This window comes from Mauremys mutica, chromosome 1 (genome assembly GCF_020497125.1).
Source record: "Mauremys mutica isolate MM-2020 ecotype Southern chromosome 1, ASM2049712v1, whole genome shotgun sequence".
NCBI lineage: Eukaryota > Metazoa > Chordata > Testudines > Geoemydidae > Mauremys > Mauremys mutica.
This window is the reverse complement of record NC_059072.1, coordinates 353,491,766-353,502,880: the sequence shown is the minus strand read 5'-3', so window position 1 is coordinate 353,502,880 and position 11,115 is coordinate 353,491,766. Positions and strand designations below refer to the sequence as shown.

Genomic DNA, 11,115 nt, shown 5'->3' with positions numbered 1-11,115 from the left:
TGCGTGAAGTCTGACTAAATAAGTGCCCCCGTTTACATCTCAGCAGCCCCACTGCAGAAAGGGCCTGCTCCGAAACCCGCTGCAGGCAGAGACGCCCAGTGATTTGAAGGGGCTTTTGAGCAGGTGCAGGGCAGAGGCGGGCTTAGAGTTTGTGCTTCATGCAGCTCGCTTTCTGTCACCCCCCAACACGGCGCCTCAGCCCTCCGAGCACCCAGGGGTGAGAACCTCGTGCTGTCTGTCCCGTTTGGAGTGAGTGCATCACTGGCTTTGGCCACACCCACACTAGTCTCCACATCTCACTGCTCCGGCCTGCCGCTGAGCGTCACCAGTGCTGCGTCTGCTTCCACCAGTGGGGAATCCGGAGCAGGATTTCTCTGGCTCGCCAGAGGGCTAAGAGCAAGAGTAGGTGCAGTAACCAGGTCAGATGCGGGTGTCATCGCCTGGGTGGTTATAAAAACAAGCCGGTACTGCCAATGTGGACGGGGAGCTGTTCCCACAAGCAGTCCCATTGGCTTCATAAGAACATAAGAGCTGCCATACTGGATCAGACCAATGGTCCGTCTAGACCAGCATTCTGTCTTCCAGCTGTGGCCAATACCAGGTGCTTTAGAGGGAATGAACAGAACAGAGCAATTATTAAGTGATCCATCCTCCATTGTCTAGTCCCAGCCTCTGGCAGTCAGAGGCTTAGGGACACCCAGACCAGGGGGGGTGCGTCCCTGACCATCTTGGCTTATAGCCATTGACGGACCCCTGTCCTCCAGGAACTTCGCTAATTGTTTTTAGAACCCGTTGTACTTTTGGCCTTCACAACATCCCCAGGCAACAAGTTCCACAGGTTGACTGTGCGTTGTGTGAAGTACTTCCTTATGCTTGTTTTAACCTGCTGCCTATTAATTTCATTGGGTGACCCCTGGTTCTTGTGTTATGGGAAGGGGTGAATAATAAGTCCTTATTTACTTTCTTCACGCTGTTCTTCAACGAGCACCATAGGAAGGGAAAAGGATGGTCCAGTGGAGACCTGGATTCAATCCCCTGGTCTGCAACAGACTTCTTGTCTGACCTTGGGTATGTCACCTAGCCTCTCTGTGCCTCAGTTCCCTCTTAGCACAAGAGGGTTAATAGCCCTGCCCTACCTCACAGGTATGTTGGGCTGTGAGGATAAATACAATCAAGATTGTGGGGTGCTCAGATACCACAGGGGCCACAAACATCCCTAAGATCGATAGTATCTGGAACATAGAACATCAGGGTTGGAAGGGACCTTAGAAGGTCATCTAGTCCAACCCCCTACTCAAAGCAGGATCAATCCCCAACTATTTTTCTTTTTATTGCCCCAATCCCTAAATGGCCTCCTCAAGGATTGAACTCTCACAACCCTGGGTTTAGCAGACCAAGGCTCAAGCCACTGAGCTATCCCTCCCATCAGAACTCAGCCAACTCCATCCAGTGTGTAGGTAGCTGAGTTGGAAAACGCCAAAGGACACTCCCCCCAAATGCAGAGCTAAGTGATGATCAGTCATTGTTAAATAAATAAATAAATAAATAGGTGTAAAATATTTTCTCCCCTTGTCCATCTATTCCATTTGACGGAGACCCAGAGAGACATTATATATATTTTAGGGCTGTCAATTAACTACAGTTAACTCAAGTGATTAACTCAAAACAAATTAACTTGATTAAAAAAATTAATCACGATTAAAAACATTAATCACAATTAATCAATTTTAATTGTTACACTGTTAAACAATGGTAGAATACCAACTTACATTTTTTATAAATATTTTTGGTGGTTTTGCTACATTTTCAAATATATTGATTTCAATTCCAACACACAATACAAAGTGTATAGTGCTCACTTTATATTATTTTTAATTACAAATATTTACACTGTAAAAAAGATAAACAAAAGATAATATTTTTCAGTTCACCTCATACTAGTACTGTAGTGCAATCTCATTATCATGAAAGTTGAACTTACAAATGTAGAAATTTTTTTTGTTATATAACTGTACTCAAAACAAAATAATGTAAAACTTCAGAGCCTACAATTCCACTCAGTCCTACTTCTTGTCCAGCCAATTGCTAAGACACAGAAGTTTGTTTACATTTACAGGAGATAATGCTGCCCACTTCTTATTTACAATGTCACCTGAAAGTGAGAACAGATGTTCACATGGCACTTTTGTAGCTGGCGTTGCAAGATATTTACATGCCAAATCAGATATGCTAATCATTCGTATGCCCCTTCATGCTTTGGACACCATTCCATTCTGTACACTTTGTATTCTGCATGAATATATTTGAAAATGTAGAATCATCCAAATATTTAAATAAATGGTATCCTATTATTGTTTAACAGTGTGATTAAAACTGCCATTAATCATAATTTTTTTAATTTCACGATTAATCTTTTTAATCGTTTAACAGCCCTAATATATTTACAGCTTCATTCGTATCTTCCAAGGAAAATATCACTGCCGATCCATTGCTTGCTGATTGAACGCTGCTTCCAGAGGAGAATCTATTTGCTGAACTGTGATTCCTGCTAACCCAGGGAAGCAATGGTCGGACTGAAGCCCACTGACATCCCACCAACTGCTACTGTTAAGTTCCTGGGTGCCGGGATGGCAGCCTGCATAGCAGATCTCTGCACCTTCCCTCTGGACACTGCGAAAGTCAGACTGCAGGTAAACGTTCTTGTTGGTATTACTATAGTACAAGGATTCCGGGACTCAGCTGTGTCAGGCACAATGTATAGACACGTAGTGGGAGACAGTCCCTGCTCCAAAGAGACAACAGTCGAAATAGTCAAAACAAAGAGTTTTGTTCAGAGGCATGTAGCAGGTCAGCAGCAGAGCTGGGCACAGAATCGAGCACTCCCAAGTCCCACTCCTCTGACCCACGTGGTCTCTCAAATCGAGTGAAAGGCATTTTAGATTAAATCATTGGACAAATCCAGCACTTGCTGAGAAACAGACTGGGTCTGTTTTCCTCCCGTTTGTTAACTTTAAGGGTCAATCCAACTCCCATTAAAAGTTAATGTAAAGACATCAGCAGGAGTTGGATCAGGCTCTAACATACCTGGTTTGATTTCAGATGATGTTTGTTGTGTACCCTGCAGATCTGCGGGTGCCTAGAGATGTCTCAGTAGGAATCTTCTCAGCAAGTCCAGGTTGTTTTTTTGCTGTAATGTGAATAACGGAAATCAGGCATCACTTTTTTTTACAGACACGACTTGATTATAGTTTTGAGTGAAATCCACCCCGTGCAGAGGCCCCAGCACAAGAGCTAGAGACCACTTGAGAGGCCAGAACCTCATCCAGGGTAAACTGTCACTTGGAAGTCAACGAGGCTCTGAGAGTTTACCCCAGCTGAGGATCCGCCCCGAGCCCTCAAAGTGGATCTGAAATGGTACCTAGGCCTTGTGCTGACCCCCTGCACCAGGATAAATTTCACCCTCTTTGCATTGATACTGGAGAGCATTTTCTATCTGATCTCAAAGCACTTTACGAACATGAATGAATTTAGCCTCCCACCATCACTCTGGCATTCTGGCCAAATCCCATCATTGATAATTACATGTAGGCTACTTACCTGCTCCACCAGTTTCAGCTGGATACGGTAGAGTCCTCTTCAGTTCCTGACTTGATTTGGCCTATAATGTTGCTGTAGACTGATAAACAGCTGCCACACTCTACCCCAGAGATGGCTGCATTTCAGTGGTGAACAAAGAGATGAAGATGGTATATCGCTTGCACAGTCCTTTTGTAAAGTGCTTTGGTATCCAGCTGGATGGACGCTGTTGTGTAAATGTAGGACAATGATCGCCTTGCACCTAGTTCACTGACCAAAACCACAACTGCAGGTTGACTGCACATAGAAATGACAGTTTAATACCTTCCTAGCTCAGTACATGCCCCAAACCACCTTGAACTGAGCTTATAGCTCATGAACTCTCTTAGCTAAGGGCCCATCTCTGCAAACCCCTCCTCATGTGTGACTTTACTTGAACTACTCACATGAATAAAGGTTTCAGGAGCAGGCTCTAGCTGGCTGCACTAGAGGCGAATTGCCATCTACTAATAATGATGTCTGTCTGTCCATCTTGAAGATCCAGGGAGAGTCCAAGCCTACCAAGAGCGTGAAGACCATCCACTATAAGGGCGTCTTTGGCACAATCACCACCATGGTGAGGACAGAAGGTCCCACGAGCCTGTACAATGGCCTGGTGGCTGGTCTCCAGCGTCAGATGAGCTTTGCTTCCATTCGTATCGGGCTGTACGACTCCGTGAAACAATTCTACACCTCCACGGGATCGGAGAGTGAGTGCTGGCACCACACGCTTTCAGGGGCCATGTTCTCAGCCTCTATTTCAGAACGTCGGGCCACATCCTCAGCTGGTGTGAATCAGCTCATGGAAGTCAAGGAACTACACTAATGGAGCTACCCTGATTCACACCGGCTGAGGTTCTGGCCCATGATCCTAGATGTTGCCACTTAAAAAAAGTAATTACAGTCAACCAGTCTTTAGAGTGAGCTGAATAACCTGAGAACCCAAATTATGAATGGGGTAAACATGCTACACGTAGGATCCCAGTCTCACCCAGGCCCTGCAGTGCCCTGAGCGTAGCTAAACTAGATGTTTGACCACTTGCTTTGGGGCGTGATCAGATACCTCGATGTCTTGTTGACATCCTCTGCCCCGTCAAACGATGGCAGGCCCAAAAACCCAGGCCAGGTTTAAAGAGCTTGGTCCTTCCCATTTAAAAACTACATTTTAGAACTAAACGTGTGCCAGGCAGTTCCCTCTCTTTGGAGCCAGAGTCTGCAGCTGGATCAGCGCGGGGGGGCCTAGGTCAGTGTTGGCGGGGTGCGAAGGGAGGGTGTAGTGGGACAAGGTGAGCAGGGCCTTCTCTGACCCTATTCACAGCCTCCTTATGGTTGGTATCTCCGGTGCTGCTCAGCGCCTCTAAAAACCAGACCCGGAGAGTTTTAAGTTGGGCATCCAGAAAACTGAGGCCAATCCCCAAATTAGAGGCCACCTGCAAAGTTAGGCTAAGTGACTTCCCCGAGGCCATGCAGGGAGTCGGCCGTCGTCTGTGGGCTCAGTGCTGGGTGGAGGGGACGTGCTCACGCCCGGTCCTAGCAAGGGAGGTGAAAGGCACTCTGATTTAGTGGGGAGGCTGAGAAAAACTCAGCTCTGTGCGTTGCTACCTAGCTGTCGATCCTAGAGACAGACCCAGAGCTTGCTACCCAATTTATTCGCTCCCATTCAGATGCCGGCGTTCTCACCCGGTTGCTGGCGGGCTGCACCACCGGAGCCATGGCAGTCACGTGTGCCCAGCCGACCGACGTGGTCAAGGTGCGATTCCAAGCCCACGTGAGGCTGACGGATGGAACCAAGAAATACAACGGGACTGTGGATGCCTACAAAACCATCGCCAAGGAGGAAGGGGTCAGAGGCCTCTGGAAAGGTACAGGATTTACCTGTGTGGAGCGAGAGAGCCTCCCAGACCCATCGCCCGCTGGTGTAAATCGGGGTAGCTCCACTGTGGTCAGTCTATGGAAGTCAACGGAGCTACGCCAGGTTACACCAGTTAAGAATATGGGCCCAGCTCCTCAAAAGTATTTAGGCCCCTAATTCCCATGGCCCTTAGTATTCAATAGATGAAGGTGAACAGAGCAAGCCCAGCTAACAGAATTCAGCTCCTGCCCCTTGGGTTCTGCAGATATCCCTGGAGGACAGGGCCAGCTGGTTTTTAAGTGGCCATGCAATGGCTCTGGCAGCAGGTCCACGTGATCGGATGGCATTCCCTTCCCTGCTTCCCAGAGCCCCATTTCGGCTCCGGCACAGTGGGGAGGAGGCCTGCTCCTCTATCCTGGGGCTGGATAGAGGAGTTGCCCTAAGAGGGCTTAAAATAGGACCTGATTGGTACCTAGCCCTCACCCTGGCTCGGCACAGGATGGGACTTTCACCTACCATCTGCTACCACTGCAGGAGTTTATACCACCGGGTCGTATTTTTAAGATGAGACAGGAGAGAGGGACGCATTTCCCAGACTGGCTCATTGTAGCATAAGCCACGACAAACACACTGACTGTTAGACCCCAAAGGGAAAATCACAACCAATCACAGACCAGAGCAAACCAAACCAAAATGCCACCCCCCCCTCCCAAATGAGGGGGCTGGTTGGTCAGCAAAAGGAAAGTGGGGTGTTCTATGCAGGCCCTGCTCACAACCCCAGAATCCCCCCCGACCCCAGAACAGTGGGATGCTTCTGCCCAAATGATCAGAGATTAAATCATTAACAACGATGATTTTATGTCAGCCCTCACCCGCGATGGTTTGGGGGCACATCCCATCCAGGGCGAGATCGAATGTCCTTTTCCCTCTTGCGTCACAGAAGTAAGGTTCATGGCGAGCCCACAGACCCGCAATAAACAGATTTGCCTTGTCACTTACTCGCTCCCCGTTTCCTGGAGTGCTCGAGATAGAATTGTGATCGAACTATCCGAGCCCAGGACTGAGTCGCAGGACTCCCAGGAACCATTGCTTGCTCTGCCGTTGAATTGCTGTGCAACTCTGGGCTTCTCTCTCCGCTGCTGTATAATGGAGTTAATGAGTCTTGGCCACTTTTGTAAAATGCTTTGACCGCTGTGGATAAATAATGCCACGTAAATTATTCTTATTAGCCCTTAAAATCCTGGTATCACAGAACTCCTGCTACCTGGCAGAGCTCCTTTAGGCACAGGGGTAATGAACACGATTAATAATAATACAGTCATGGTCACCACCTGCCCTACTCTGCTTTCAGAAGAGCAGTGTGAGCTCACATGGCCAGGATCACTCTCTAAACCATTCGTCCTTTGCGTCTTCTGCCTCAGGGACATTACCCAACATCACCCGCAACGCCATCGTGAACTGCGGAGAGATGGTTACCTATGACCTCCTCAAGGAGATGCTGCTGAAATACCATCTAATGACAGGTGAGGAGGGAACCAGGGCCTTGAGTGAGTGAGGGTGTCCTTCCTTCGTCCTTCCCGTCTGGGGAGCCTGTGGTTAGAGCTCTGTCTCTCTGAGCCCTCTCCATTGTTTCTCCTCCCCGATGGCCTTCCACAATGGGTGATGCTCCCTTTGGCAAAGAGGGCTGGAGCCGGCTACCCATGCTGCTTCAGACGTCAGCTGGAGGTTTCAGTAGCATGGTGGTAAGGGTGGTCTAGTACAGAGCACTAGACCTTAGAAGACCTAAGATCTATTTGCAGCTCTGCCACAGACTCCCTGCATGACCTTGGGCAAGTCACTTAGGGACGGACAGATTTTCAAAGGGATTCAGGCACCTAAAGGTGCAGATGGGCACCTGGTTGGATTTCCAAAAGCTCCCACTGGGAGTTAGGTGCCTACACACTTTAGACAATCCCACTAGGTGCCCAAATCCCTTTGGGAAGTCAGAAGTGCTTGTGGATTTTATGTCCTTCAGTTTTTGGGGCATCCAGCTTTGAGCATCTTGGGCCTGATTTTCAGGGGTGCTGAGACCTCGCAGCTCTCATGGACTTCAGCTGGCGTTACAGCTGGCTCTGTAGCTTTGAAAATCAGGCCCAAAGAGCCTCCAGGTGTGTGTCCCAAAGTTTGTGTCAAACCTCCTGTGCCTCAGTTTCCCCCACGTGGAGAATGGAGATACTTCCCAATCTCCTGGGGAGAGGGTCAGTTTACTGATGTCTGTACATTGAACTGAGGTCCTTGAGTGGAATGCGCTCTAGCTGGGCATGGCACTGATGACTAATTGCAAGTGGCTCGTAAAGGCAAAATCAACCCGTTTGCAGTGGAAAATTCCATTACCTCAAAACCTGTTTCCCATTTCCCACCCCCAGACACTTTTCCTTGCCATTTCATCGCTGCTTTCGGAGCTGGGTTCTGCGCCACTGTGGTGGCTTCGCCCATCGACGTCGTGAAGACGAGATACATGAATTCCACCCATGGCCAGTACAGAAATGCCTTCAACTGTATGCTCACCATGGTGATCCTGGAAGGACCCACAGCGTTTTACAAGGGGTAAGTGGTGCGTAGGCACTGAGACAGCTACAAATTTATATCCAGGCCTGTACATGCCCATGGCCTATTCAAGGAGCAGCGCATGTGTTCATGTAACAAGTCTACAGAGGAGACTGACAGTGACACAGCACTGGGCTGAGAGTCAGGAGACCTGGGTTCTCATCTGCGCTCTGCTATCAGCTCATGTGACCATGGGCAAGTCGCTTTGGGCCAGTTTTTCCAAAGCAGCCTCTAATGGGTGGCTCAGTCCATGGCCCTTCAGCCTGAAATTTTCAGAGGTGATAAGCATCACAGGGCAGGGCAACTCCACCTCTGGTTCCCCTCAGGGATCCCGCAAGAACCCACTCACAGGCTTCTGGCTCCCCTGGCTGTCCCCTCTCTTGGGTGGAAACACACATCTCTCTCCCTTCTGCCCGGAGCATCTCCAGGCTGAGCTGTTCCCTGCCTTCACTGGGTTATTCCCAGCTTGCCCAAGGAGACCTGCTTGCTTTCTCTTCAGAGCTGCTTAACAGTGTGACGGCCCCGGTTATAGATACCCCACCGCTCTTTCTGTGCATGGCTATTTTATTCTTAAGGTAAAAGTGCTACAGAGAAAACACATTAAAAACAAGGAAGGAACCTGCACACAAGCTAAGACGCTCACCAGAGATCACCCCGACCCTCGCATGGGCTCGGGTAGGAGCAGTCCTGGAACACCCCACCCATGGGGTTTCCTTGGGGTTTCAATTTCATCACAGCTTTACCTCAGAACAAGCGCCCAGTAGGCCCAACCCTCCCTGAAGGATTGGGGCCCTCCGGGGAGCAGGGGTCCTGTCCGCTTGCTGCATCAGGAAGACGGCCCTGAGCCTGTTTGTAACCAGGCTGTTTATCCCCAAACCCTTCCCTTGTCCGTTGGTCCCTGGAGAATCCGTCTGAACTCCATTTCCCCAGGGGGTAGCTCCAAACACCCAGCTGGAGGAATGACATTAACATCCTCCTCGTCCTCCTCGAGGAGTGCCACACAGTGCCCCAGTACCACAGACACCATTGCCTTTTTAACACAACGCCCCCTGCCGAAGGCATCAACCCTCATCCAGTCTGCTCTAAGCTTATCTTCATTCCGCAAGGCTGGTCCAGGACATTGTCCGTCTGTCCCATAAGCACCTGTTGGCTTCAGCTGGCTTGTGGTGGATGCTTAGTACCTTTGCAGAGCAGGCGTGAGGCTCTCAGCACGGGCATCCAAAACACAAGACGCCCAGAAGCCTTTACAACATGGGAGCCTGGAGCTCTCTGCGCCTCCACTTCCCTGTGTGTAAAATGGGGAGAATTACACCTACCCAGCTCTGTGAAGCACTTTGAGATCTGCAGCTGATGAGCGTAAGGGCCCAGATGCTCAAAGGTGGCGCCTGACTTCCACTGAAATCAGTGGGAGTTCGGTGCCTTTACGAATCAGGGCCCAGCCCAGGGCTAAGTATTACAGATTAGTCTGGTTTCATATTCCGCTCTGCTTGCAAAGCACGGGAAAGAGTCAAGCCCACCTGACTCAGTCTCATTCTTTACAGAGCATCGTGTGCGCGCAGAGCAATCGGCAAGGTGTCTCTAGCCATGGGGTGGGGGTGACGTCGGGCCGGGCAGGAATCAAGGCTCCTGTTAAAGAATAGGAGCGGCAGGGGGAGCTGTCTGAGGGTGCGTGGTGCCAGGCAGGAGAGAACAGAGGGGAATCCATGGATAGCAGGGATCATAAGGGAGCTAGTGGATGGGAGATCCACCAGCCGAGATACAGCTTGTGGTTGGTTGCCAGGGGCATGGAGTACCCTGGTTGGGGATGAAGGGGAAATTCTTTAGCCTCTACGCTGTCGGATCTCTTAATGTCTAATGTCCCCTCCCTCAGGTTCATGCCCTCGTTCCTGCGGCTGGGATCCTGGAACGTGGTGATGTTTGTGACCTACGAGCAGCTGAAACGCGCCGTGATGCTGGCCCAGCAGCCGTAGGCGTCTCCATCCTAAGCCCCAGGGAGGTCTCTGGGATGAGACGACATAGGCCAGCATGGGGGCTCCCGTGGATTCTCCTCTCCCAGGCAAAGCTTGCAGAGCTGGCTCTCGCTGCTGAACTCTGACTGGGACACACGCTCCCAGCCGCTGAGGTGGGGACATGCAGCTTTGGATGGACTGTCCGGCGACAGCTGGCTTTTCAAAACCCACTTGTCACAGTCGGCGAGATGCCAACGTACATTACATTATTTAAACATGCCCAAGGGATGCAAGATATTGAAGTGACGAAAAAGGACTAGAAAAAACAAAGCCATCAGTGAAGCCAAACTTTAGTAAAGCTTTCGATACGGCCTCTGAGCTCTTCAGACCATCTTGGATCCAGGTGCTGCCACGCGGACAGGAAACTGGAGCCCAATCCAAGGGTGATATAAAGAGCGAGGTACGCTTTGGGGGATGGAGAGCAGTTAGAGGGGGAAGCACAGGGGTCACCATTAGGTTTAGTCTTATTGAATATCTTCAGAAGGAGTAAACAGCCTTCATGAGTGATAGCAAATAGGGAGGAAGCTGCCAGTGTAGTCAGAGTAAGTGACTTTGGGCTTAGCTTTTTGAAGATTGGTGGGTTCTTTACCCAGGTGGGTTTTTCTGCTTAACTCCAGGCACCACTTATTCTCTGGGCTTTTTATTTTCATGGCGCGCATGTGGCATGGTCCATGCTCTGCCCCCTGCCCAGCAGGACGACACAAACCCCGCCCCCACGCTGCTCTCTACCCCGGCCCCTCAACAAGTTGGGCTGTTTTTTATAACATTTTATGCTTGTTTCTGTTAAGTTTTCTGGCAAGCAGCAAGGTCAGAGCAATAACTCAAAGGAACTTAGAGACACTTGGGACATGGGAAGAAATAAACAGTCAAAAAATTTCCAGCTAAACTTTTTGAAGAAATGGAAATATTTGCAAAAAAAAATTCTGTTTTTGTCAAAAAAAAATTGTGGGTTTTATCAAAACAATAATTTTTGGAGGGAAAAAACCCCTTTAAAATCTTCTAGTGGAAAAAATCATTTCCTGACAGCTCTAGAAAGAAATAACCCAATGAGAT

At 49.4% G+C, this 11,115-nt stretch overlaps 1 protein-coding gene across 3 annotated transcripts; it reads left to right on the top strand.

Annotated features, from left to right (window-relative positions):
* Window positions 1-2,559: 2,559 nt before the first annotated feature.
* Window positions 2,560-10,075, top strand: LOC123373273 (mitochondrial uncoupling protein 3-like). 3 transcript variants are annotated; one of them, XM_045022190.1, is made up of 6 exons: window positions 2,560-2,690; window positions 4,115-4,325; window positions 5,280-5,477; window positions 6,889-6,990; window positions 7,873-8,053; window positions 9,924-10,075. In XM_045022190.1, the coding sequence occupies exons 1-6, from the start codon at window positions 2,565-2,567 to the stop codon at window positions 10,021-10,023; spliced, it is 918 nt and encodes a 305-aa protein (XP_044878125.1). In that variant the 5' UTR covers window positions 2,560-2,564; the 3' UTR covers window positions 10,024-10,075. The 3 variants fall into 3 exon arrangements, with proteins under 3 accessions (XP_044878125.1, XP_044878138.1, XP_044878133.1); XM_045022203.1 differs by lacking the exon at window positions 5,280-5,477; XM_045022198.1 differs by lacking the exon at window positions 6,889-6,990.
* Window positions 10,076-11,115: the final 1,040 nt, after the last annotated feature.

What these genes read in the sequence shown, in the direction of transcription:
- LOC123373273 (XM_045022190.1), top strand. Translation starts at nt 2,565, where the DNA reads ATGGTCGGACTGAAGCCCACTGACATCCCACCAACTGCTACTGTTAAG. An exon ending in CACCTCCACGGGATCGGAGA is followed by an intron (nt 4,326 to 5,279) that starts GTGAGTGCTGGC and finishes GCTCCCATTCAG; the next exon opens with ATGCCGGCGTTCTCACCCGG. An exon ending in GGTCAGAGGCCTCTGGAAAG is followed by an intron (nt 5,478 to 6,888) that starts GTACAGGATTTA and finishes CTTCTGCCTCAG; the next exon opens with GGACATTACCCAACATCACC.